Genomic DNA, 26,566 nt, shown 5'->3' with positions numbered 1-26,566 from the left:
TCCCAGGAATCTTGTTTGGAATTTTATGAGATCTGAATTTCCTCGTGTAGTTAGAATATTAACGCTTCCTGAGAGGTAGTCGTGTATAGGGAAAGCATCAATCAGCTAGCGTTATGGATACTACTTTGAACTGATGCATGGTGGATTTGCCTAGGTCTAAAAATGGACTCAAGAACAGAGTAAAATCAGCACTGCCCTTACCAGTTCATTTTACTAGAATCTCAGCTAATATTTTGATAGAAATTGCACTGACATGGAGGATTTTCTGGGACGATCTCCACCCCTCCCTATAAAACTTCTGGAGTCTGATGCCCCGCTCCCAGTCTGGAGAGTAAATCCTAAGAAAATTTTCAGCCTCACACATGGCCCAGTCAGCATTGCTTCGTCCAACTGCAAAGGCTATTTCAGGCTGCTCTTATACATGCACGACTGACATCTGCTCCTGGACAGCAGCTGGTGGGCTGTGTTGAACCTCTTCTAGCTCTGCTGTGTTTTGCTAGAGGGTTGAGAACCCCAAAAGTCCAGACCCATCCCACAGAAGAGTTTCAGGAAGGTTTGCAGTAGCTGTGTCTTCAGTTGAGAAGTAGCTCACTTGTACGTTCGGGTAGCTAATGTGCTCTAAACTCCCATTCGAGTATGGGCAGATGCTGTGAATGCTTAGGTGAATAGAATCTCTGCTATGCTTTTAAGTACACAGTTATTCCGAACTAGCCACTGCAAAACAGAACAAAGAATTGATACTTTTCCTTTTACTCCAAATTTTGCTAGAACCCTACTGAACTGATTTTTCTGCCCTCAGGTGAGCAGCCAGGAGACTTCTAAATACTTGCCACCATTTGAACATGGAGAGTTAGAGCTTAGACATTTTCTTCAGACCTGTGTAGAGGTATAATACACAGATTATTTACTTTGGGTTCTTGGCTGGGATCTGAAAGGTGAGATGAAGCTAGGCAGAAAGGGCTGTTGGATGCAAAAATCCTGAGGGGCTTGATTTTAGAGTTTTACTTTAGCTTCCAATAAAAACCCACTGACCTTCTCTTTGTAGTTACATCGGAAAATTTTAGATGGAGTAATTGATGCGAAGTAGGCGATGTGTCTTTGTTACCTATGAGAACTAGGCCAAGAAGTTTGAAAAGAACGTGTGTAATGAGGGATTTGAAAAAGCTTTTAGGAGAACATGGGAGAAGAGACGGCAAAATGTTGGAAGAGAAGCAAAGAGAGACAAAAGTAAATGAAGACACAAGACAGGAGAATATATTACTGAATAACACATCAAGCTGCCCTTGAGAAAGAAAAGGAGTGAAAAAACTCACCAAAACAGTAGAAATGAGTTTTTAAAAAGTGAATGTGCTGCATTGTATAGCTTTTAAGGTTAACGTACTATGAAGAGAATAATTAGTGTAATGAAGTATTGTGCGCACTCATTTCACTCAGAGTATGATTACAGGGAACTTCAAATAAATGGGCTGTTGGAGTTAAGCTGTCAAGTTTTTTCGATGTTCAGGCTGAGATTACCTGAGAGATGTTTAGATGCCTTGTGTCCTCATCCTTCAGAAACGTGAGGGAGGAAAGCACAGTACCTGAGTTCTCATTATTCAGTCAGCAAACTTAGGAATGAAGTTGCTCCATTTAATACTTAAATTCTGTGCTAGTTGCAACATCTATGGTTTTGTAAGCTATTTAAAACATCCTTTCATTAGTGTTGCAACAAAGACGAGTGTGACTGCTCTGTCTCAATACTTTGCAAAACAAAGGCAATCACAAAAGCCTTACTTTGTGTTTGAAAAACAGATTAAATGTAAGGATGTCACCAAATGCGTGAGAAGGTAAATGCTTGCTCCACTGGGTCGATCCAAAGTTTGACCTAGCCCAATAGCCTGCTTTTAAGAGGAGTCAACTCAAATGCTTAGTGAAATGTGTAAGAGCCGGGTTAACATATAGCAGTACTGCCAGGAATACTCTCCCAGCTGTTCATCGCTTGAGCTTCTACTGCAGATTCTTGTTTTTCATATCTCATGATGATTTCCTTCCATAGCTTGACTTTACTTGACTGGATTTCATTTTTTTTTCTCTGGCAGTACATTCTTGGTTGTGAACTCCACAACTTGACTGCACGTTGTGGAGGAGGAGATTGCCTTTTCTTTTTTCCCCCTCATAGCTGCTGCCCAACATTCTTGTATAATGCTCCACAGTTTTTATACTAGAAGAGAAAATGAGTAACTGTTCTTATGAATTTACTCTATGCCAGTCATGACTTTATAGATCCCTGTCATACACTGTTTCAACCATCTCTTTTTAGGATAACAAGTCCTGTGTAACTGTTTCTCTTCTGGAAGCTCTTCCTGATCATCTATCTTCGTAGTCTCAGTTGTCTGTTTAACTACAGACTGCTGCTTTTACCCAACTGTTGCTCTGTGCTGTCGAAGGTGTTAGGTAATAGCCTGGTAGGACTTCATACTTGACTAGTCAACTTTTTCAATTTTTGTTCGGTTTATCTTTGACTCATTTGAACTTGGTAATATACATTTGTTGAGTAGAAATCCCTTTGGTCAGTGGTGGTTATTTTTATTTTTTTGAATGGAGCTCAAAGGCTGGTCTCCTTGAGGTATTCAAAATAACCTTAAGACAGCATGAGCAAGCTCATGGCAGGTGCTGTCCATGTGAGAGCATGATATGCAAGATAAGGATGGTAGACAACAGACAGGAAAGCAAAAAGTAAGGCAAGGGGCTTTGTTTGCCATGTTAGGTGATTCTTATTTTACTTCCCCCCCACCATGTGGCGAGGAATGCTAAGGCCCAGCTGGAAATGAGTCTGGCAAGGGATATCAAGGACAACAGGAAGGGCTTCTTCAACTACATCAGCAGCAGGAGGAGGACTAAGGAAAATGTGTGCCTGCTACTGAATGGGGCGGGGGCCCTGGTGACAAGGGATACAGAGAAGGCAGAATTACTGCATGCCTTCTGTGCTTCAGTCTTCACTGCTAAGGGCAGCCCTCATGAATCCTGCAACCTGGACGTGAGGGAGAAAGTCTGGAAAACGGAAGACTTTCCTTTGGTTGAGGAGGATAGGATTAGGGACCTTCTGGGCAGGCTAGACATCTGCAAATGCATGGGCGCAGATGAGAGGCACCCACGGGTACTGAGGGAGCTGGCGGATGTTGTTGCCAGGCCGCTCTCCATCATCTTGGAAAGGTCCTGGAGAACTGGAGAGGTGCCTGAGGACTGGAAGAAAGCCAATGCCACTGCAGTCTTCCAAAAGGGCAAGAAGGAGGGCCCAGGCAACTATAGGCCCGTCAGCCTCACCTGCATCCCTGAAAAGGGGATGGAACAGCTCATTCTAGATGTCATCTCCAGGCATATGGAGGAAAAGAAAGTGATCAGGAGTAGTCAGCATGGATTCCCCAAGGGGAAATCTTGCTTGAGCAATCTGATAGCCTTCTCTGATGGAATGACTGTCTGGGTAGATGAGGGGAGAGCAGTGTACATTGTGTACCTTGACTTCAGCAAGGCTTTTGACACTGTCTCCTCTAACATCTTCCTAGAGAAACTCAGGAAGTGTGGGTTAGATGAGTGGACAGTGAGGTGACTTGAGAACTGGCTGAAAGGCCGAGCTCAGAGGGTCATCATCAGTGGTGTGGAGTCCAGTTGGAGGCCTGTGGCTAGTGGCGTCCCCCGGGGCTCAGTACTGGCTCCCATCCTGTACAACTTCTTCATCAATGACCTGGATGAGGGCACGGAGTGCCTCCTCAGCAAGTTTGTGGATGCTACCAAGCTGGGAGGAGTGGCTGATAGAGCTGAGGGCTGTGCTGCCATTCAGAGAGACCTGGCCAGGCTGGAGAGCTGGGTGGAGAGGAACCTCCTGAGGTTCAACAAGGGCAAGTGCAGGGCCCTGAACCTAGGGAAAAATAACCCTAGGCACCGGCACAAGCTCAGGGCTGACCTTGTGGAGAGCAGCTCTGCAGAGAAGGACATGAGAGTGCTGGTGGATGACCAATTCACCATGAGCCAGCAATGTGCCCTTGTGGCCAAGAAGGCCAATGGTGTCCTGGTGTGCACTGGGAAGAGTGTTGCCAGGAGGTTGAGGGAGGTGATCCTGCCCGTCTCCTCAGCCCTGGGGAGGCCTCCTCTCGAGTACTGTGTCCAGTTCTGAGCTCCCCAGTACAAGAGAGACATGGAGCTACTGGGGAGAGTCCAGCGAGGGGCCACAAAGATAATCAGAGGGCTGGAGCACCTGCCCTCTGAGGAACGGCTGCGAGAGCTGGGCCTGTTCATCCTGGAGAGGAGAAGACTGAGGGGGGATCTTATCAATGTGTACAAGTACCTGAAGGGAGGGTGTCAAGGGGACGGGGACAAACTCTTTTCAGTTGTCCCGTGTGACAGGACAAGAAGCAATGGGCAGAAATAGAAGCACAGGAAGTTCCGCCTGAACGTGAGGGGGGATTTCTTCCCTGGGAGAGTGACAGAGCACTGGAACAGGGTTGCCCAGAGAGGTTGTGGAGTCTCCTTCTCTGGAGCTCTTCAAGGCCCACCTGGCTGCAACCCTGTCTAACATGCTGTAGGTGACCCTGCTGAGCGGGGAGGTTGGACTAGGTGATCTCCAGAGGTCCCTTCCAACTTTACTAATTCTATCATTCTATGCCTTGCAATTATTCTTTGGGATACTGCAGGAGGGGTGAGGAGCAGCAGCAGATTATGAACAGTTCAGGTTTGTCGCATGTCTTTCATTCCTTTTATGGTGTGGCATTCTTGTTCATATGGCATTTTTCTTTCATTTCTCAATGTGTGGGATCCAGTTTTCATGACAGCCCCCTAGCTCCCTACTTCTGATTGACTTACCACGTATTGAGAAACATTGGGGTAGATATGTGTCAGTTCCCTTTTTCTAGAGAATAATGGGACTTGTCTGTGCTGGAACAGCTAGTATGTTTAAAATTTTCACTGTATCTCAATCTAATAATGTTCTAGTATGGACAGTCCAGAGGTTTGGATTTCTTTCTTTATGATGTGATAACAGATGGATTTTGTGGCATTTAATAGCATCACATAACATCGCTGGACCCTTTCTACTTTTTTTTCTTAAAGATGACTGGTACTATATGTCAACTGAAGGTAACTGAAACATCCTGATTATCCTATGATAAAAGAGTCCCTTTTTATCATTGACTTTAGTTCAGTAGCTATGAAAGGAGCTGGTGGACTACACACTACACACAAAACCTAAGGATGACAAAAAGCTGATCTAAGTTGTTGGCGTATGCAAAACTGTAGGTCTGGAAGATGGTAAAATTATTTGAATCAAGCTGCACCGTGACTTCAATGGCTGTGTATGTCACTAAGAGAGAAAGAAACTGTTCAGCAAGAGCTTACCCAAACCAGAAGGATAGATCTTTACCTGTTGTAGCTGTGAAGCCTTACGCCAGCTGAAGATGAGTGGGTAGTTGCTTTCTTAATAATGAGCAGAGCACACACACACAAGACTTCTGTGTCCTGTTATGACAGACAACATAAATATGGGAAGAGTTGGTATTGATAAGTGCTACTATTTGTTTATCTATATATTTACTATTGCATTTTGTGCCAACATAAAACCTGAAGAAATAGGCAGCGATATTGCAAATGGTCTTTGTAATGATTTTGTGTATTTATAAGAGATGTTTCAATGTGTTGAATGTATTGTAGAAAAGGCGGTGTTTTTTTCTGGTGTATTTGATTTTGGTAACTGAGTTTTGAGCTAGTTTGCACAGGGTGGAGAAAACAGAGATGGTTCAAAAAGGTGCAAATAGGGAAAGGTGAACTCATTACCAAAACTACTACTTCAAAAGTACTATTCAATAAGAAATGGCCCCCCTCCTCTCCTTGTCTTTTATTAACACAAACTGTGTGACTACCCTGAGGCTCTGTTTTATTCTTTAAAATACATTTTTAGGTCTGTCATTCCAGAATGTCTCTAACTTCAGTGACAGTTTTTTGTATCGTTTGCCTGAAGCTGACTAGGGAAGAGAGTCTTGGACCTGTGGACCTCATAGAATCTCTCAGATAGCTCAGTAATCTGATTTTAAAAACAAAATAAAACAAACAAACAAAAAACCCTGCAGGAGTCCTGAAAATAAGTTTGAACCAAATAATATTTCAGTGCAGTGGCAAAAAGTAATCAATATAACAAATGAAATAGGGGATGTTCGTGACAGCCTTAGGACTGAATTTGAAAAATCAATGAAAACCTAAGCTCCGACTTCAGTAAGAAAGACTCAGACAATTCACAAATGGATTTTGCAGAATACCTGGCAATGACAAAATAAAAACCATCACCATTTACTTTTCTTGTTTTGGGAACAGTGGGCCACCCTGCAGATTGAGAAGGGAGTAAAAAAGCAGAAGGCGCTGGCACTTGAAAATTTAATCTCCAATGGTAAGATCTTTGTATGAAGATGACACGGCAGTATTCATCTGGTAAAACGGCAACTATTTTAATATCTTACCTAGGAAAGAGAACAAACAAAATTGCATCTGATGTTAAATAAGAAAACTAGAATGGTCAAAATGAAGTTTGAACAAAACAGTAAAAGAGACTGAGTATATAATAAGTAAGATGTCCATTGGTTAATCCTCTGGGTAACAGGACATTAGAGAGAGCAATGTGGGAAGAGAAAGACATTGCTGATAAGTGTTTGGGAAGCTGTCCCCTTTTTCATGGGGATTTTGTACTTTGTGATTCCGTTAGTTTTCCCTCTTCAGAGGTTTAGGAGGAAGAATGGATATTTTTTGCACCTGACACTTCTCTTCACAGGTTCTCTGTTTTTCTTATAACTCCTGTTATGCAAAAGACTGAGCCTTAAGCAAAGCAGTGGCATAAGCCCTTGGATCACTGTTACTCTTTGAACTCCTCTCTAAATATGGGGATAGAATCTCAAAGACAGTGTAGTTTTGTTTCTGTTTTGTTTTTCCAACTATTTTCCTTTCTTTTTTTCCACGGAAAGGGACTGGATCAAAGTCTCATAATTCTTTTACTTGTAGTGGTGTTTATAGTCATAGGAATCCAAGACAGATTGTTCTGTTTGTCACCTGAAGACTTACAGGTCTGATTTCCCTGACATTGAAGGTTCAACTGAAATCCAGCTAGAGGAAGGTTTTGTGATTCTGATCAGAGGCTAGCACACTTATTAAGATGCACTAAAGGCATGCATATTTAATGCTATTAAAAAAAGGAAATATTAGTTGATACAAATCAATGCAGTGCTGTTTACAGTAAACAGCTAGCTAAGAATCTGTTTTCAGGGCCGTTTCAGTCAACATCACTGAGATTTCACAATGAGGCACAATTTTACAAATACGAAATGTGAATATGTTTGTTTCTTTCTGATAGTGTTTTTGTGTTACCGTATGTATGTTTATGGAGAAAAGGTTGACAACTTCATGCTTCTTGGAAGTGAAGTGACTCATAAAGAAGAAACAGTGCAGGGGGAGAAGGCTCTAAGGAAAAAATGTTGAAGAAGGTGTTTACAGCTGGGGCAATATTGCAAAAAAACCTCCAGATTAAATGAGGACAGTAAAACCAACAACAAAATAAACACTACTTTACTTTTTATCTCAGAACAAGAGCGGAGAGCTGTAATCTTGGCAGTGCAGGGTTGACATTGCTAACTGCGGGCATACGTTGTTTGGTAAATGATAATGAAGACAATGTCATGCTCAGGGTTTTATTTGCAATTGACTCTGAAGGCTTGTCTCTTCAACAGTCTAGTGATGTGATATGGCACAGGATTAGTGAAGCAACCTGTGGAGTTAACTGATAATCCATAAACCAAACATGCCCATGCATTACTGGGAGTGCTTACGGTAGGAGAACTACTCCTCAAAAGGAGGAGTATTTTCCTCTTCCTGGAGATTTGATTGTCCATTTTCCTGTGTGGAAGGAGGGCTCCTTTCCTTATCCAGGTGTTTTTTGTTTGCTTTTTACTATTAAGGGATCATCCAGAGGGAAGAAACCTCCATGGAAGAGGAGATTGCTGGCCAGCGACAAGGATGCTTCAACCTTGCTGATATTCTGTATTTCTCCAAGAAGGGGTTTGAGGCGGTTGCAGATGACGAAGTCACCCGGCGTTTCTCCTCTGAGGAGCTGGTCTCCTGGAACCTCCTTAGCAGAACTAATGCCAACTTTCACCATGTCAGCTGGCAACTGGCCTTTGTGTGGATCACTGGGATCCTAATCCGGTACTGTCTCCTGATGCCTCTTCGGTGAGCCAGATAAAATTAACTGGAGTTTGTTTTCTTTTCATGTTGTTTTTTACAAAAGATCAGTGAAATAATATGCTTTTGACTAATGCAGGAATGAGTTTGTGGCATGACTTTGATTTTTTTTGAAGATGCCATGAAAACTCTGAACATCAAAATATCCCTGAAAAGTGTTGAGGAGGTAAATTTCTCATGTTTTGTTTTCTTAGTGTGCTAATGTGTCTATTCATTTAATTAGTTTTTTTCAAATCCAGCAAAACCTCATAGAGAAGACTTGCAGATGTTTTTGATATAAAGTAACAATTGAAAGGATGGGGCTCTACTTTCTTGAAAAATTTGGGGGAGCTTTTATGCTGAATGCCCGAGTTGGGAGGAAAGCTAGTGTTCTGGGAGTGCAGATCTGGATGGGGCAAAAAAGATGGAGGAAAAATAACAGAGAGACTCACCTATTTGAGATGTATTTTTAGAATATTTGAGGTGCCTTTAAACAAAAACAACCTGTATTACATTGACAGTGCAATTACAAATCTTAATATATTCCTCTATAGAGAAGAAGCTTTTAAAGACTCTGATTCCTTTTAAAGGAGGGAAATATTCTAAAAACTGTTGCAGTGCATAAAGGTGTCTTATACCAGTAAATAACCTATCAAAGTACATATGCCTCTGTGTAAGCTTAGCTAGGCAATTTAAGGAGACAGCTTTTCATGCGGAAATGTCTTTAGAATTTGTTTTACTTGGTCATTAGTAACTAATGACATTTAATTTTCATGATTATGTAGTAACTTACTGTGCAGGATAGAAATATGTACTGAAATGTCTGTATAGATTTTTAAAAATTTAGTGATGAGTCTCTGCTTTGCATTTTATAGTATAACCTCGCCTACTTTAAAGAATCGCATAGCCGCTGCTTAGCCTCTTTGCACTTGGTAGATTGTTTACTACCTGATAGCCTTAGACCAAAACATGGTGCTTTTTGGAATATATACTCCAGATAACGGAAGATTTAGGACTCAATGCAGGATTAATTGGCTCGTGTTATCCCTTTGGACTTAACTGATTTATATTGCTGATTAGATGCTATTAACGGAGGTGAGAAGCATTCTAGAAGGAATAAAGGGGTTAAAAGATCTTTTCACTTGATCTTCCAATTTTCCTTCTTACCATTAATTAAGAGGTTTATTTTATTTTGTAGCATCAGCTTGTCGTCTTTCAGTATCCTCTTCTTGGTTTCAGCAACCACGGTCGTAGGACAGTTTCCAAATGGCAGGTAAATGTTTGCTGAGAGCTCTTTGCCATTTCTGTTGCAGTTCTTAAAGTAATTGAATCAAGGCATTAGAGTATAATTCTGCTTGAACTGGGAGGGAGGATTAACGTTGAAGATTGTGGAGTGATATTTCTCTGTTGTAAACTGATAGGGTACTGAAAGGTAATGGTATCCAAAAGGGGATATGCAATGTAACCCAGAAAGATACTGCTGGAGTAACCCAGATAGATACATCATCTTACAATGGAAAATCAAAAGCATGCTTTTTGTTTCAGCATAGGGCAAGTAAGTCCTGTCACGAGCAGTTCAGTATTAACGCTGTGGAATAGTTAAGTTCCGTCAGTGCAAACAACTCAAATATGATTTACCAGCTAAATATTTCTATACTTAATGAATGTTAATGAGTGAGTCAATAAGTTTCTTCTAGAGGAAATCTGTAGATCAAAAGCCCTACTATAATCTCCTCTGCTTTGAATCTAATAATATTTTAATATTCCTGAATAGAGGAATGGAGCCAAGAATTATCTCTGATAACCAACCAGCTTGTCCTGTTGGGTACAGCTATTGCAATAAATCATCTTAGTGTACTTTTTGTAATAACAATGGTTAGGAATAATGATATTGTGCTATGAGTGGCTACAGAGAACTAAAAACGTATGCATGGTTTTATTTCTTCTAGGATTAAATGCTGGCTGAGCAACCAGGTTCAGATGACATGTGCTGCGTTAGGGGTCCGATGTCTGAGCGGTGCTGTTCATTTCCATAACAGGTGGGTGATGCCAACCCACTCTCAGATGTGCATTATTCATTTCTTAGTGCTCTCTATGGTATCAAGCATCTCAAGTTTCAGAGGGGGATTTTTATTCCATTATTGTGTGTTACGACGGATGAAATTAGTTTCGAGAATTTAGATAATCTTAAACTTTATCTGTCTTCCTTTCTCTCCAGTAGTTTTCATGCCACTACTGTATTTTCTGTTGTGTGTTTGCAGGGTATGCAAAGGTGAAATAAATGTTCTATACTTGATTAAATTTAAACTCGGATGTTTTTCTCAAAACCTACAATTGCTTTATTAGCTGACTTGTTCAGTAGCTAATCCTTCACGCTCTTTCCTGAAGTGTATTGTGGATGGGTATATAAGTAAAATCTTGCTTGCTTGGTTATTGTAATTAAGAAGATTTATGTAATACAGGCTCCTTTTGTGTGGTGTTTTTTTTTTTTTTTTTTTTGCTTTAGAAGACAACAAAATCATGCTCTAGTATTTTTGAACATAGAGTTTCAGTGTCTCTGAGTAGTCTTTGATACGTGCCTCTCTGAATGGTAATGTTTGCAACTAAAATGTCTTCTGCAGAGAAATTGCATGTTCCCAGCTATGAGGATACTAACATACAGAACTAAGGAATTTACTGAAATGCCAAAACTAGTGAAGTCTGGATTTCCTAGTGGGGGCTGGAGCCTTGAGAATAAACATCAAGTAATTACTTTAACGGTTGTCGTTACAGAGAAAACAGACCGCAAAAAGGAGGCATCTGCGTAGCGAACCACACATCTCCATTAGATGTTCTAATCCTGGCTAGTGATGGATGCTATTCTTTGGTATGAACAAGAGAATTGGTAAATACTGGTAATTTTGAGATGCCCGCAGGTAGTGTTGGATGAGATCATAGGTAGAGACAGCAGGATGTGATAGGATTCAGGTTCTCACTTTCAGGACTACAGAGTGATGAACACAGGTAGGCTTGTGCATGTTTTTGACCAAGAGCACCAGGATCACATGTGAATGAGCTCAGAAATTGATGCATCTTCTTTCATAACTTTATCATTTAAAAGTGTGCATGTGTTTGCATAGTAACTAGTTTGTTTTGGGCTTGCAGGTTGGCCAGGCACACGGAGGGCTTCTAGGACTTATTCAAAAATCTTTCATGAAAACCAGTGATCATGTTTTGTTTGAACGTTCAGAAATGAAAGACCGTCACCTGGTGAGAAAAAAGTAAGGTAGTGAGGTGTTAACTTAATTAACCCATCAGGTTTAGAAACTGTGAGTCATGAGTGTGAATTAAGAATGTTTTGACCCTACGTGTGCTCTTGCTGAACAACTGTAGGTTGTCATCAGTGTGAGTTCTGTAACTGCTCCATCACTTACGATGCAAGGTGTAGCAATCTTCTGGACTCCTGACCGTTTGCCCTGTAACCTCTGGAAATTTCTGCATTTCCATTATCACCCTGCCTGCCCCTGACAGCCGCTTGTTCATTCAGATTCAAGAGTGATAACTCGGGATGTCAGGACAGGAATCCGAGTTTTGTCAACGTATCTGCCTCCCAGATCATGTTTTGCCCTCGTACATTTTTCATCAGCTCTGAGCATTGCGAGACTGGTTTTACCATCATGAGTACAGGATAAAGGGAGGCTTCAAACTTAACTTTAGGTTCATGTATTTGCTTCTGGAGATGGACAGATCATTTGGTGGAACCAATCACTATTCATTGGAAACATCCTCAGCCCTTATCAGTCTTGCATGCAAAAATTTGCAGATGCAATTAAATGAGTTCATAAGAAAAAAAAATATCAGCTGGCTGCTGGAAGAGCATTCTGAAAATGTCTTTGTATGTTTGCTTGATTGCTGTACTGCTCTCCAGGCCTGCAGTATTGATTGCTGTCAGAATAGCGTGTCGGACTTGAAGGACATGAACAAGTTTGGCTCAGTGTGGCTTTTCTCATGTTCTCATTTTTTTTTATAGAGCAAATTGTTTTTAGCTATTTTTAGTCCTCAGGAAAGAGGATGCAATGCGGCTAACATTAAGCAAGTGTCTGTGGCAGTTAGTCTTTAGAAAAATGGAGGAGGTCACTCTGTGCTGGATCATTCCCTTGTTTTGCTATCTGAAGTTTTGTTTTTGTTCTTTAACATGGCCTGTAGAGAAACTGTGTTCTTTTGATTCTTAGGAAAGACAGATATATGTCTTGAGAAACAACTAATCTTGTGTGTCAGTAAATTTTTAAAAAAAATAATTAAAAAAAAATTAAAAAAAACCCCACCAAATGTAGTAAAAACTTGGTTTAATTCTTATCTAGATGAGGAGGATTATTAGATATGTATAAAACTGATATTATGAAGCTGGAAAGCATGAAAACTTGAAATATGGAAAACTGTCATACTTGAGGCAAAAGAAGCTTGACAGCATTCATAGCCAGAGCCTGTCAGAGATAATGAGAAACAATTCATGCATCTCAAGTACCGCTGTTAATTGGTTAAAATGGATGAAATGAGTTATTCACTTCTGTAGAAAACCCTGTTATGCAACTAGCAAGAGAATGTCCAAGGTGAAGGCCTGGAACTAATTCTTATCCTGATAGAGAGCAATTGGGTGATGGCTTTTTCTTGTCATATTTAAGAGATCACATATGTTTAGATTCATGACTGGATGTGAATGAGAATGTCTTCTATGGAAGTGAAACGTACACTTAAATTTTTATTTTTCCCTCCACAGAATTAGAGAACACATTGCAGAGAAGACCAAATTACCCATTTTAATTTTTCCAGAAGGTAAGAAAAAACTATACTGGTTTTACTGCTGTGCTCATGTCTTGCTGTCATATGTAGTTTATTACACCTGACCTTTACAGTGAAGGGATTTTCTTTATTATTATTCCGTAGCTCTTGCTGAGGTATTAGATGTCAAATTCCATTATTCTACAACAGTTTTATGACAGTCTATTTGGGCTGTGTAGCATAACAGAAGAGAGAACAGACTCTGAGTTTCTAAAGTTTGCTTTATCCTCCAACAACTTAAGTCTCCTTAAGGCAGATTTTGATTCATTTTTTGATAGCTTTATTAGAATGGATTAACTCATTACTTATTTTAATTCTGGCCAGGTACCTGCATAAACAATACTTCAGTAATGATGTTTAAGAAGGGAAGCTTTGAGGTGGGAGGGACTATCCATCCAGTAGCAATCAAGGTAATGTATCTCCCATTCCCAAGCATGGAAGGATTATATGCAGGAAGCCCTCAAATCAGAGAAGATATTTGTATGTAAACTTTAAAAGGGTCTTTGTTTTGCATGAATAAGGCACTAGATAAAGCCCTGGGAAATCTGAACCGTTTTATGATGGCAGCGTCTTACAGGTTAGTGGCGTAGGAGAAATGAATTCCTGAGTGTCTTTACAACTGGTTGGGAGCAACTCAAAAAGCCCCATTGCAATTGCTATGTTCCATTCTGTCTGCTTTTTTTTTTTTTTTTTTTTTTTTTTTTTTTTTGTTGTTGTTGTTGTTCTAAGGCTCCTGGGTCCATTTTTTGTTTTGAGGATAAAGGCACAGGGCTAGGAATTGATTATTTTCTTGGCATTTCTAGAGCTTTCTGAGTAGCTTTAGCAGAGTCACTTCACCTCTGAATACATTAGTTCCTTTTCCTGCAGCTATGATGTTCTCTAATCTCATGGAAACTGTTGCAGGTATTGTGAGCATTATGTGAAGCAAACCTTGTAGTCAGTAGAACCATAGGTATAGACATTGTTGCAAGGTTATACTTTTTGAATGGCTGCATCTGGTTACAGTAGAGATTTGTTTCTATGAGGCTGTCCTAGTTTGGAGTCCTGTGTTACCTTTAAAGGTTAAATTTTATTAACTTCTAATAAAAGTGAAAACATGGAGCTTCAGCCTGCATTTCCTGCTGTTTTTAGGAGGTGGGAATAAATTTGCACCTGATTTAAGAGGTTGAGCTGTGACTTCATAGCCAAAGAAAAAGCAACCTCTGTGTGTTAACCCAGGTCCAGCTGTAGAGTGTATGTAGTCTAGTATGAACTCTTGCTTTGCATACGCAAGCTTTTTTTTGTTTGTTTGTTTCACAATTGTCTCTTCTCAGAACTGACACTGTGAACTCCTTTTTGAGTATCTTTTTACTTTTTCATCTTTGAAGTGGTTCTTTAATCTTAGGCTGATCTGTGATTGCTGTTAGTTCTATGCCTGTTGTCTCTTCTGCGTATACATCTTGTATCTCCACATACTGCGTGCATAAGAGATCGCGCCCTTCAGCTTATTATTCTTGTGTTGTAGTATGACCCTCGCTTTGGAGATGCTTTCTGGGACAGCATGAAACACTCCATGACGACCTATGCTTTTAAACTGATGACCAGTTGGGCTGTTGTCTGCAATGTGTGGTACCTGCCACCAATGGTCAAAGAGGTACTTATATATTTTTTGGAGATGCCTGTAACTGTTTTCTGGGAGGAAACTTGTACTGCTAGGCATGATGTAATGGCATTATGTTTTTGATCTTTATTGACAACCTAGTGGACAAAAGCCAGAAATGACCTTCAATTTAATTTTAAAATTAAGCAAAGACTGGAAATCAGAAAATGCAGCATGCTAAGATAATGGAAGCAATCCAACTATAGTTCTACATTTCCCTCTCTAAGGGAAAGGTTTCCATGGTGTACCATTGGAGTAAATAAAGCTCATGTCTTTGAGGGCTATAAACTTTCTGTACTATGGCTGTTTATCTGTGAAAGTTGGTATCTCAGAGCACTTACAATTGGGCAGTTTGAGAGTATTCATTGTTCCTACCTACTTACTGCAGTGAAAAGATGTCTTAACACAGCTAACATAGCAAAGTCAGAAAAGCTCTAGAAGAGCTGTCATCTTCTCTCTAGCTTGTGTCTTGTTGAATTCTTGTTTTTTCTACTAAACCTATATGGCAATCTGGTTTATACACTACCCATCTTTTTAGAAATCGGAAAGGAAACTGACCTTAATTTTAATAGCCTTGAGCAGGTATGGCAGCAGCTGTAAGAAGGTGAAGACATATTTTTTCCCAGAAGTTTATTTAAAATGAAGATGCACTGTGTCATCTTTTACTAGAGATGTCAGTGTGTAGGCTGAATCTGCAGGGCTGGGAGTTTTTCTGCCTGTGAACTGGGAATATTAGATGAGGTAATCACAGAAGGAAATGAATGTGGAGCCTTTCTTTTCTTTGTTGAATGAGCCACTTCTTGAAATGTGCCTATCTTTTTTTTTTTTTTTTTTTTTTTTTTTGGGGGGGGGGAGGGGAAGAGGGGGCTAGTTTCTGTATACTTAGGAACCTTCTGTATACTTAGGAACCATTTTTCTTCCAGCTCTTTGAGAATTAGATCAATACAAGAAAGTGATTTCACAGTCACTTCTCTGTTATTTGGGATAATGGAATTTTTGGGGACACCTGAAATGGTAAAGAAAGCTGTATAACATGAGTACTAAGTATGGTATTGAGATGCACAACTATACACAGTCAGCATGGATTTATGTGGGTTTGTTGTCTTTAAGTAAAAACTGCTCTTTCAGAGACATTTAGGTATCTGTATACCATCTTTCCTTTTGCCCACAAACAGCTACATGGGTGCAGCTGCCTTGCTCTCATCTGCTCCCAGAGATTGGAATAGAGGTTGAAATATGGTGTTGTGCTGCAGGAGTCCTGCCCTTCAGCTTGGCACAACCCTCTCTTTCTTTACTCCAGAAGTGATATTTCAATTCAGGCCTTCTCTTCACTCTGTGCTGGGGTATTTCTGCCATCCTGTGCCCTGCCTCTGCCCCGTCTGCCCTGCTCCTTCCCACCTTGTTGCTTCTCTGCCCTACAGAATATCCAGCTAATCTGTTTCACAGTAGCATTACTATGCAGCTTGGCATGGCCTGCCAGCCCACTGCCCCTGAAGGCCACCTCACTCTTTGCTCAGTCTTGACAGGGTGGTAACACATGTATCCTCTGTGGTTAGGGCAAACTGACTCCTGTAGCCTCACAATAATTCACTGATACTGAATGTACGAGGCCCCAATCCTGCTCAAGACACCATGTCTCCTCTAAGATGACACTGTTGATTTGCTCTGGGTTTCTTGTAGCCAGATGGTTACCGAGGTACTGGGAGCAGATGCATCCCCTGCTCTGGCCAGGCCTGTGACCTTGCTTGGAGCATGTGTTGTTTCAGACTGCTGAATGCATGCCGTTTCTTTTTTGGTACTGAATGGTGGCAAACCCAGCAGACTGACTTGCTAGAACCTGCGAAAACTGCCCTGTAGGTCACATTTGGGCCTGGTATAAACCTAACTGCCTGTTCTCTCGCAGGAAGTGTTTTTTTAAAGTAGGGCGTAGAGAAAATGTTAAAATTGTAAAGCAGTTTACTTACATCTCTTTCAGGAAGAAGAAGATGCTGTTCACTTTGCTGACAGAGTCAAGGCTGTCATCGCTGCTCAGGGAGGAATGTCAGTACTTCCTTGGTAAGAATCAAGACCTTTAGAAGCTGGGTTTGAAACACAGTTAGCTGTTCTGGAAGATTAGCGTAGAAGCCTGGAGTCTTTTAAAGTTTCTTCTAAATTTGCCTTGCTTTGGCTGTAGTCCACCGCCCTTACTGAATTTGAGAGAGTATTTCTTATTCAGTGAACAGTTCCTCTAGAATGAGTAGACTAATACAGTATAAAAAGAGGAACATATCTGGCAGAGTGAATCCAGCTAGCAGGGAGAATTTGATAAGAATTCAAAGAAAGGCACTGTTTATATTTTGTAATAAATCTTGGCAATACAGATCATTAAGCGTTGTACTGTAAAAGCTGATGTTTAAGGTGAAAGTTGCTTTGACTATATAATCTAAATATTGTGAACTTTTTCTACCTTTACCGTGAAATGAACTCAACACTGTTTTTTGATCTGTATCTTCCAGGGATGGAGGACTGAAAAGGAAAAAAGTCAAAGAGTCTTTCAAGGAGGAGCAACAGAAAAAATATTGCCAGATAGTAGTAGAGAATGGAACAGCAGGAAATGGAAATGTTCATTGAATGGTGCTTATTTTAGCTCATGCTTTTTTCCATGACTTGTTCAGAAACAGAGCTATATTTTATATATTAAAACCCGCTTCTTTACCAGCTGTCTCCGTAAGATATATTGCATGTGATGTGGCAGAGAAGCCATAAACAGTGTGTTTTAAGTAAGAATGCATGTTTATAAATAGGAAAACTTAAAATGTTTGTTTTTATTTCTCTCCAGTGATGAGTGAGAACCCTCTGCAAAATTAGTAATTTTTTTTTTTTTTTTTTTTTTTTTTTTAGAACGCCAAATCTCTAATCTTTGAGTTACCTTAGACGTTAAATTCTTAACTCTTAATAAAACATCTCCACACTCCCAACCTATAGCAACAATTTGTTTTAGCAGTTTTCCTGAGCCAGAGGTGGTGTTACATTAGAGATGTAACCTGCTGATGTCAGAAGAAATTGGGCAATTCACTAAAATACACTTTTGGAATTGGAAATTGGAGATGACGTGTTGGCTGTCACAGGGAGAGAAGCAATTGCAGACTTCCATCTTCATGTTACAAGACCGGGGGTTGCAAGGTAGGAAGTGTTCAAGGGTTCTGCTGAAAAGCAGTAGAACAACTGACGTGATAGCTTATCCCATGTACCTAGCTGTGTCACTGGGATAAATTAGTCTGAAGAAAGGACAATATGATAGAAAAAATGCACCATATTGTTGCATTATGTTTTGACTTCCGGTTTTGCTGTATCCCTTTCTATGTCTGTTTTTATGCCTTGCATGAATTAAAGAGAACTATGTCATGGCGTCCATTATCATGTGCTGAAATTATTTATGGCTAGGTGCCTGCTTATGTCATCACTGGTTGTGAAAGCTGCTGATTGCTCTCTGGCAAGCCCACCCTCCGGAAATAATTCACGTAAGTGCACTTAAGAAATGTGAGATTTAAATATTCCAGTCACATTTAGCGTTTTTTTGTATAAAAATGTTTGCTTTCCCTTTGAGTAGCTCTCACGAGGAAGAATCTGTCTTTTTTAATGATCTGAATGTCACTAATGAAGCGCACACGAATAGATATTACTTTGCTCTGCCTAAATTGCTGGAAGACAGATCGGTTGGTAAGAACAGTTAATAAGGTTTGCATTACAACAGCTCATTGATTGAGATCTCATCAGAGATGGAAGATCTGTCATGGCAAGCTGTGTATACAGCACTGCACAAATAGAGACTATAAAACTACCCAGCCCTGGAAAGTTCAGTGTTTAGTTATACAAAACTGATATGAAACGGAGGGGTTAACAGGGGTAGTAATTTGCTTAAGGCTATGCAGTGCAGAAATAGAAAACTGAGCTTACCTGCATCTGGGCCAAGCCCAGTGTGTCCCTGAGTTTAGTTGCTGCAAGTACGTGACTTCTCTCAGATGGGTCAGTCAGCCCAAACTTTGATATTTTGGGTAGACAGTAGCTGAAAAATGCCCTTTTAAAAAGCTATTAGCCACCCACGTAGGAAGAGTGCTAGCAGTAAGACTGCAAAGGAAAACCGCATCTGCCTCATGATGATGGATGTTCATTCTTTCTCCACTGGAGGCAGAGGCAGTAGGGCATTTGCACTTGGTTTGATGTGTTCTGATCGTACCATGCCAATGACAGGAGTCGGATATGCTGCTGGTAAAAATGCCAGCCTGACTTTAAATGGAGACTGCTCTTTTTTGAATCTTACCTTGCCAGATACTTCTGCTGGGACCTTGAGTCTTTGCTTTGGTGTGTTGCAGCAGCACTGTTGTTTGTGCAATGCCTTACCTCACTTTGAAGAAATGCCTGCACAGGTTTTGGCGGTGCTTTCTTCGGGTATCCTCCATGATCACCTCAGTTTTATTGCTTTCCTTTCTCTTGGTGTTCTGCATGTGATCTATATTTCACTTGCATTTGTTATCAGTGGCCTTTAGCAAACACTTCCAGCTGAGGTTATATACTGCCTTTAGATTGCAGAGGTTGTGGGGAAGTTGCTTGTTTTCCAAAAGGAAAGCACAGATAAGGAAGTCCTCCTCCTCCTCCAGCAAGAGGACATGGTAACAGTAAAAAGAACACTTTCTCATGATAACTTATAAGTGGGAAGTTTGTAAACTGCAGCTTCTCACAGTGGAATAACATGTTTGCTTGTGTTACTCATCTTCCTCTTATTTCTGCTTATCTTCTATCCTTTTTTGGGGGGAACCAAGCTTTTAAGTTGCTTGAGATGCCTTTTTTGCTCTGCATCTATGTAGAGCAAGCGCAGTGGGGTCTCACGGTGAATTGTGCCCATTGATAGGTCTGGAAGAAAGGGAAGGAATATTTCGGAGGATCAGGCCCTCAAAAATATTTTAGTGTAAGTAACTTTTCTGTTATTGTTGTTAGATGTGCAAGCCACAAGATGTATTCTCACCCTGGAGAAACCTACAGCTCTGTCTTCTTCAAGAGCACGAAACTGAGCAGCAGAAGAAATGGAGAAATTTTTCCTAGTTTACTACTTTATAGGAGGACTAAACACTCCCTCCAGTGCCTTAGCCAGTGAACCTCATACTTGGTTTAAGCAAGATGTCCTAAGGAGCACTTTTCTTCATAGTGCCTCCTGTCTGAATCAGTTCGGTGACTTCTCCCAATAAAATGTATGAGGGCCTGGTACAGCTAATCAGTGTGAGGAAGTCCTACATTATAAAACTTCACCTTGCTTTGGAATTTGATGCTGCTGATTACTACCCATGTATGAAGTGTCTAAGTGATGTTAATTGTGGCCATGACACTCATTTACCCTATTGATGAAACTGCAGCAAATCAAAGGAGTCCTAGGTGAGTTCATCCCTCATGTCTGAGATGCCTAGGGCTAATGGCAGTGGGCCACGTGTTGAAAACACGCATACGTTGGAATGAATGAATAAAATTGGGCCATCTCGTTATGTGAGCGGGTCAGCGAGACTGAAAACCAAAGTGAATGCTTACGTTAAGTTTCGAATACAACTGTTTGATGTGCTTTGTAGTTGGCAAGCCAGATTCATTAAATAAGCTCCCCCTTTTTGATCATTAATACAAATCATGCAGCACACCCTAGATGCAGTGCAGGATCTTAGTGCATGGTGTGTGTCCTGACGTGAGACAACACTTTAAGCCACTTCAGGCACTAGTCGTCTTATGCACTGTGCTGAAGGCTGGAGCTCTCTTCCCAGGTAGCTGAGAGGCTTGCGTCCTTGAATAAATAAGAGCAGCTTTCCAAATTCCAAAATGCTGGGGCACTGAGTCAGACGTGCCTCTTCCCTCAGGCAGGCTTTCCATGCCAGAGCTTTTGAAGGAGTCCTTTGAAAGTAACTTTATGATCGTTTGTATTATCATTACATAAGTCTTCCTTGGTTGGAACTAGAACTTGCAAAGATTTATGCTTTGACCCCCTTTATACTAAATGTGCAGACTGATATAGCTTGAGCATCTGGCTCCTACTTCTGGGTTTCCAGTTCTGGTCCAGAAAGATGTTATTTGCATATTACGGCTGTTCACTATACTGCCCTGCTCTACTAACAGGGTAAAGTAGCCTGAAACTGATTTAACTGTCCACTGTTGGAGTAGTGTAAGATGAATTCCATGTAGATGATTGTCCAGGACTTAATCTCTTGTTAGCTTTATAAACAGATTCTGTAAGTTTCCTAGGCCTCCAAAAACTTATATAAACCAAATATTTGAAGGGACCAAAAGTTTTGAGGTTTGCGTAGGTTTTCAGCTTTTTAAAAATAGTTTACAGACTGTTAGCCATATGTAAACAATCTGCTGTGATGTGTGTGTGTGTGTATTTATAGATTATAAAATACCAATATAACTTCTGTTTAGAAATACTCTATAAAGGATGCCTAAGTAACTGCTAGTGATTAGGAGCGTAGTGCAGACATGAGAAGTCTTACAGATGGTTGTAAGATGGGGTGACAAAGAACTTAATGACCTCCTGCATTTTATGAGAACTGAGTCAGGGTTTGTTAAAACACCTATTGATCTTTTACTGTAACCTACCTGCATTTTAAAATGGATTGTTGTAGCTATGGAGACCTTATTCCTGTTTGCTCCTAATGTCTTCTCACTCTATAGCTTTGTCCTGTCTTTGGGAATGTTTGAAACACTCTTGGATTTCTGCTGACTTGCTTTACTGCACTGGGAGATGCCTCTCCTTTTCCTAAGTATCGGACCAAGTCCATATTGCATCCACTTGACAGGACTCACTGTTGTTCTGGGAGTTTGTTTCAGTATTGCATCCACTGTCTGAAATGTGCTTTATAGCCAGTGCAAAGATCCCCATCTAGGGACATCTAGTTAGTGCTAGAAAGCTGTCCCACCTACAGCACTCTCAAAGTTTCATTTAATGCAGGATCATCCTAAATACTGATGAATGAATGATGTATTTTTTCTATTTTGGGGGGAAACTGTGAATACTCCCTGCATATGGATGTACTGCTAAACTAGCACACTGTTAGGTAACTACTTATGGGTCTGCTGGATATACATATTGCAAACCTTGCTCTTTAGAATATATGGGGCATAGCATAGTTTGGTAGGCTGGCCTCATTCAAAGTTAGGCTGCAACTGTAAGTTCCTCTCATTAGTCCTGGGATGGAGATCTGCAAAGTCGGAGTAACCTTTAAAGGGAAGCAAAAGGAGATAAGCAGCACAGTGACAATGGTTAGAGGATGGAGGAGTTTTGGCCCAGATCGCTTGTACTTTGGGCTTGCCCATGCAAAGGTGTGGGGCTGGTGCGTGCTGTATGCTTTGTCCTCCCTCGCTGTTGGACTCTGCCTTCTGTTAAAAAGAACTGCTGTCTTTCTGATTCAGAAGTGAGTCAAAAAATCAGGAAAGAGAGCTGAGGCCTAAAATAATGAATGTGGCCCTTGCCACGGTGCTGTGAGAGTGCTCAGTAGGAAATAATTTGGAGAAAAGTGGAGTCTCTGCACCTGCTGCTTTTCTGAGGTGGGTGGCAGTGTTGGGTGTCCCTCATATTCTCTGTAGAGGTGCTTGTTGGCTCTGTGATGCTGTGGCAGCAAAAGGACCTGGGACCAGGAAGACTAAGGCTGCTCTCCAGGGACCCAGTTCTCAGGTTGCTCTGCCCGTGTTGCAGTTTCTTCTCACTGTCAGGTTCGATAACCTAAGCGTGGTGGTTAGAGACGATGCTGGGGGCTATCTTACTGCTTATAGCCTGAAGGAAGCCATGTGCTAGTGTGAGTCAAAGTCTCTGCCTGTAACCTGTGGGAGCTGATACCATTCCCTTAGTAAACGACTGCAAACTTGTGCTCAGTCTAAGTTTTGGCAGCTGTGTGCTGTAGGGTTTCCCTGGGCCGGTGAAGCTTAGGTCATCTTATCGCTGTGGCAAACCAAAAGCAGAGATGGTTCTGTGCTCTGACTGCTTCAAAATCACGTGCAGGTCTACTCCCCCATTTTGTCTGTGTTTTAATATTCAGTGGAGGCAGGTTGCAAGCTTGGTGTGTTCCTGGAGGCAGTGTGTCACTTGTTGTTTATTCTTGTTAGTTTTTGCTGTGAACTCTGTAGCTTCCTCAGTATGTTGATGCTGTTTGTGCCTGCTTTGGGAATGGGGTCATTTTTGGAAGAAAATGTGCTGCAAGTTCTGGAGGTGACCTGTGAGGGATTTATTTGGTTTAGGAAAAGCCAACTTAGAATTTAGTGGGCACATTATAAAGGCAGAGCCCTCCCTGGCTCTTTTTCTTTCTCTTTCTTTCTTTCTTTCTTTCTTTTTTTTTTTTTTTTTAAAAAAACTATGAAGGATATTAGGTTCATAGCCATTTCTCCTCTCCCCTCCTCCACCGTGATTTATTATTCTATTTAACGATGGCTCCTCAATTAGCGTACCAGACTCCTTTGTGAGTGGGGTTTCTTTGTGATCAATGGTCATCAAGCCTAGCATTTAGCACATCCAATCAATGATATTCTATATAATGGCTGTGGTATTGACTGATTTCTAATTTTACAGTATGTTGAGCCCCTTTGAACTCTTTTAATATGATAATTGCTTTACTAATCAGTAGGCATGATTTGTGTGCAGATGTAGATTATTGACAACAGCTGATATCCCTTGGTATTTCTATTTGGCTATAAGGAAGATAGAGAAGATAGATGTGGTGAAACATTAACCATGTCAGTAGATATTAAATAAAATAATGTTGGAGACAATATATTTTGGTGTATTAGACTTTCCTAAAGATATATTTATTCTCTTTATATGGGATAGCTACTAAATACTCATAATATAGACATCACCTATTAAACAGTACATTTCATCATAAGTAATAAACATGGTTATTCATTAATTTCTACATAAAATAGTAAATGTGTATTATTATATAATAGATACAAAGAAATTGCCCATGAGATGTGGCTGGAGGCCATCTCCTTTATCCATACGATGTTTAACTTTACAAAAGATACATGAGATACGTATGTACAAGATCAGTAAAACGTATACACGCATATAGAAAAACTTGTATGTTAAACTTTGTATAACCACTCAAGTTGTTGGGTGTTTTTATTAATTTTATTTTATAAAATACATCTGCCAGAGATTATAAGGCTATATATAGCACATACATTTATTACAAATATCTAAAACGTTAACTGAACCGAATGTTACATTTTTCACTGTCTTTTTTTAATCCAGACATAATCTGGATTATTATTATTTGCATGTCACACTCTCTCCTTTTGCATGTGTTATGTCACTACTCAAATCACAGAGGCTTTGCTCCTCTGTCACTCCCTCGTTATGAGTGACACGGGGTTCTGGTGGGCACATTAAATGCATACTCGGTTCCCATGAGTTTGGTCTGCATGTTGCTGTCGCTGTGGGACCAGGAGGTGGCAGTGCTGTACACGTGTCTAACACTAACATGAGGAACAGAACATGATTAATGCTCTTTTGGGAAGTATATCCTTAATATAACTTTATTAAGTTTTTTAAAAAAAGGTAACTTAATTTATTGCGCAGCAGCAAGTTTTGTCCTTCCTTATAATACTGACGTAAATGGGAAAAATACAGTATTTTAAGTAGTAGTTTTATTGTATTGCAAGCTGAAGTTGCTAGAGAGATCATGAAGCTGTTTTTTGCTTTTTTTTTCCTCTCCAGGTGCAGTAGAAAGGCAGGCTGTTAGGCCTCAGGTCATGGGAAATGTGCACCTAGAGGTGCCACCTCTGTGGCCTACTTCCCTTGTAGGTTCTCCTTTGGCTGCTGAATTGCCTCTTTGCAGCGTTTTGATCTTTGGGGATAGTATCCACATCACCTCCCATGCTTGGTACGTAGAACCCCTCCCACAGCCGCAAAATCTCTCCCATGCTACAGCCCAGAGAGTTTGGTCGTTTTAACATGGATAACATGGATGCTTTAAAGGGCATAAAGGGAGGGCTATTGCTGAATTGCCTTTTGATCCTTCTCTGGTATTACAGAGTTAAGCTTTAAGTATGTGCTTAAATATTTTGTGGTATTAAGGCCAGCCTATTTAGCAGCTTGCTGCATCGAGCCCTGATGCACCCAATGAAAAATGTTCAAGCATATTGCATGCTAGAAGTCTCCTAAAATACTGTTTTCAGGCTAACAAGGAGTCTCAGCTGTTCCATTCAAGCGATAAATCTGTGTTACAGATGTGAGGCCGGATTTCCAAAAAGTCCATGCTTTGGCTCTCTAAATGAGGAGTGTTATATGCTTAATACTCATGAAAACTTACCCCTTTGACCGTATTCATGTGACCATTGCAAACTGGAGAAAATCCCTCTCATTTTTTTAAAGCCAGCATTGAAGGCCCAGATTCTGAGCCAGTTGCCTTAGCAGAGGAGTGTCTGAGACACGTGCCCTGCATAACGTAGCCTGTGCAAAGCTGGTAGGTCTTGCAGAGGTCCTACATTATTTATCTACGTCTTCTGTAATACAGCTGATACGTAGTGACTTGATGTTTCTCAGCTCACTGGATTTCAAGATTTTATGCTCATAAATGCTTTTTTTTTTTTTTTTTTTTTTTTTTTTTTGAAAAAAAAATCTGACAATTCTGGGGTTTAGGCTTTGATGTGGGACTTCCTGAGTTTTTTGTTTGCCCTTTGCATATGTAGTCCAGCGTTTACTGGACTGGAGAATGAGAGTACGGCAAGACAGGAGTTTGACTCTTTAGCCCTGGTGTTATTTATTCAGCTAGGGTGAGGAGCTGTCTGTGCCAAAGATGATATCATGATTTTCCTAAAATAGAACTGTTCCAAAATAGGGAACTGAAAAAAAAAGCTCTGGCCTGGATTACCTAAGATTGTGTTAGTGGAGACAGCAAGAGACTGTTTAAGCTCGCCATCCAAATTGGTGTGCTTTTCGGTATCCTGTCTTGTACTTACTGTGAAAAAGGGTGGGCTGGTAAAAAATGTAAATGGTAAAAAAAGTTGTCTCTCGAGAGACAACTGGGAGTCCTGGGCAGAGAGAGGTGCTTTCTGTGGCCTGGAGTTGCTTGTCTCCACTGCAGTGTGTTTCCTACTAGCTGTTTTAGCTTGAATCCACTTTGGTTTTCCTTGCTTCTGTTAATCTCGTTCTTGGGTGTTTACATTTCCCTATGCGTTGTAAGGAGAAACTTAGACTTGGGGCTTTTAATGGGGTTTTAATGGCAACTGGACTGCTGAACTTCCAGAAACCTTAATCCCTTTGTGGAAGTTTGTCTTAAATCCTTGCCGTGGGGCAGGCCTGGGCCCGGTGTTTACGAAACGTGGAGCATGTCCCAACCTGACCAACGCTAGAGGCCGTGCACAGTACTTCAGCTCAGGAATAAACGCCGCTAGGCCTAACAGTAGGCTTGCTTTTACGTTGCTTTTAATACTTGTATGTATTTTTAGTGTAATTTGAGTTGGAGGTCAATGACAGCAGAGCGGGAGATTGAAATTCCAGGTTGGGTTCCAGGATGCAAAGCGAAGCTGAGAACATGTGACTGCATATATAAAGCGTATCAATTTTTAGAGAGAGTTAATAGCAAATACAGTGTTGGAGAAACAGCATGACCTGCCTGCTATCAAAAGATGAATGAATGGGTGAAGAATTGCACTGAGTGGTTTCCTGGCTACCTGCCACTCCGGAATGGCAGAAGATAAAAGCGAGCGCTGGCATAACTATGATATATCTGACCATATTTATTTTCAGTAAAATAATGATATTTACATGAGATTGAACTGTCTGATATTCTGACGCTGCCTGGCTGTAGTGATAGGAGACAAATGAAAAGCTGCCTTTTTATTAGATCTGGCCTACTAGAAATCAATAATTGTGTA

At 40.7% G+C, this 26,566-nt stretch overlaps 1 protein-coding gene across 4 annotated transcripts in view; it reads left to right on the top strand.

Moving 5' to 3' along the window:
- LOC134139673 (glycerol-3-phosphate acyltransferase 3-like) overlaps positions 1-18,150 on the top strand; it is a 28,451-nt gene extending 10,301 nt beyond the window's left edge. Inside the window, exons 2-12 of one of the 4 annotated variants that reach the window (XR_009958237.1) lie at positions 7,965-8,235; positions 9,425-9,499; positions 10,176-10,265; positions 10,999-11,092; positions 11,371-11,486; positions 12,983-13,038; positions 13,369-13,454; positions 14,549-14,677; positions 16,659-16,738; positions 17,179-17,845; positions 18,056-18,150. Coding sequence is in view for 3 of the 4 variants with exons in the window: in XM_062574360.1 (XP_062430344.1) it covers positions 7,965-8,235; positions 9,425-9,499; positions 10,176-10,265; positions 10,999-11,092; positions 11,371-11,486; positions 12,983-13,038; positions 13,369-13,454; positions 14,549-14,677; positions 16,659-16,738; positions 17,179-17,293 (1,112 nt within the window). In the remaining variant the exon portion in view is untranslated. Of the gene's footprint in view, positions 1-7,964; positions 8,236-9,424; positions 9,500-10,175; positions 10,266-10,998; positions 11,093-11,370; positions 11,487-12,982; positions 13,039-13,368; positions 13,455-14,548; positions 14,678-16,658; positions 16,739-17,178 lie in introns of all 4 variants that reach the window. The other 3 variants (XM_062574360.1, XM_062574361.1, XM_062574359.1) reach the window with 3 other exon arrangements.
- The last annotated feature ends 8,416 nt before the right edge of the window (positions 18,151-26,566 follow it).

Source organism: Rhea pennata, chromosome 4 (genome assembly GCF_028389875.1).
Source record: "Rhea pennata isolate bPtePen1 chromosome 4, bPtePen1.pri, whole genome shotgun sequence".
Lineage (NCBI taxonomy): Eukaryota > Metazoa > Chordata > Aves > Rheiformes > Rheidae > Rhea > Rhea pennata.
This window is presented reverse-complemented; position numbering and strand designations above follow the sequence as displayed.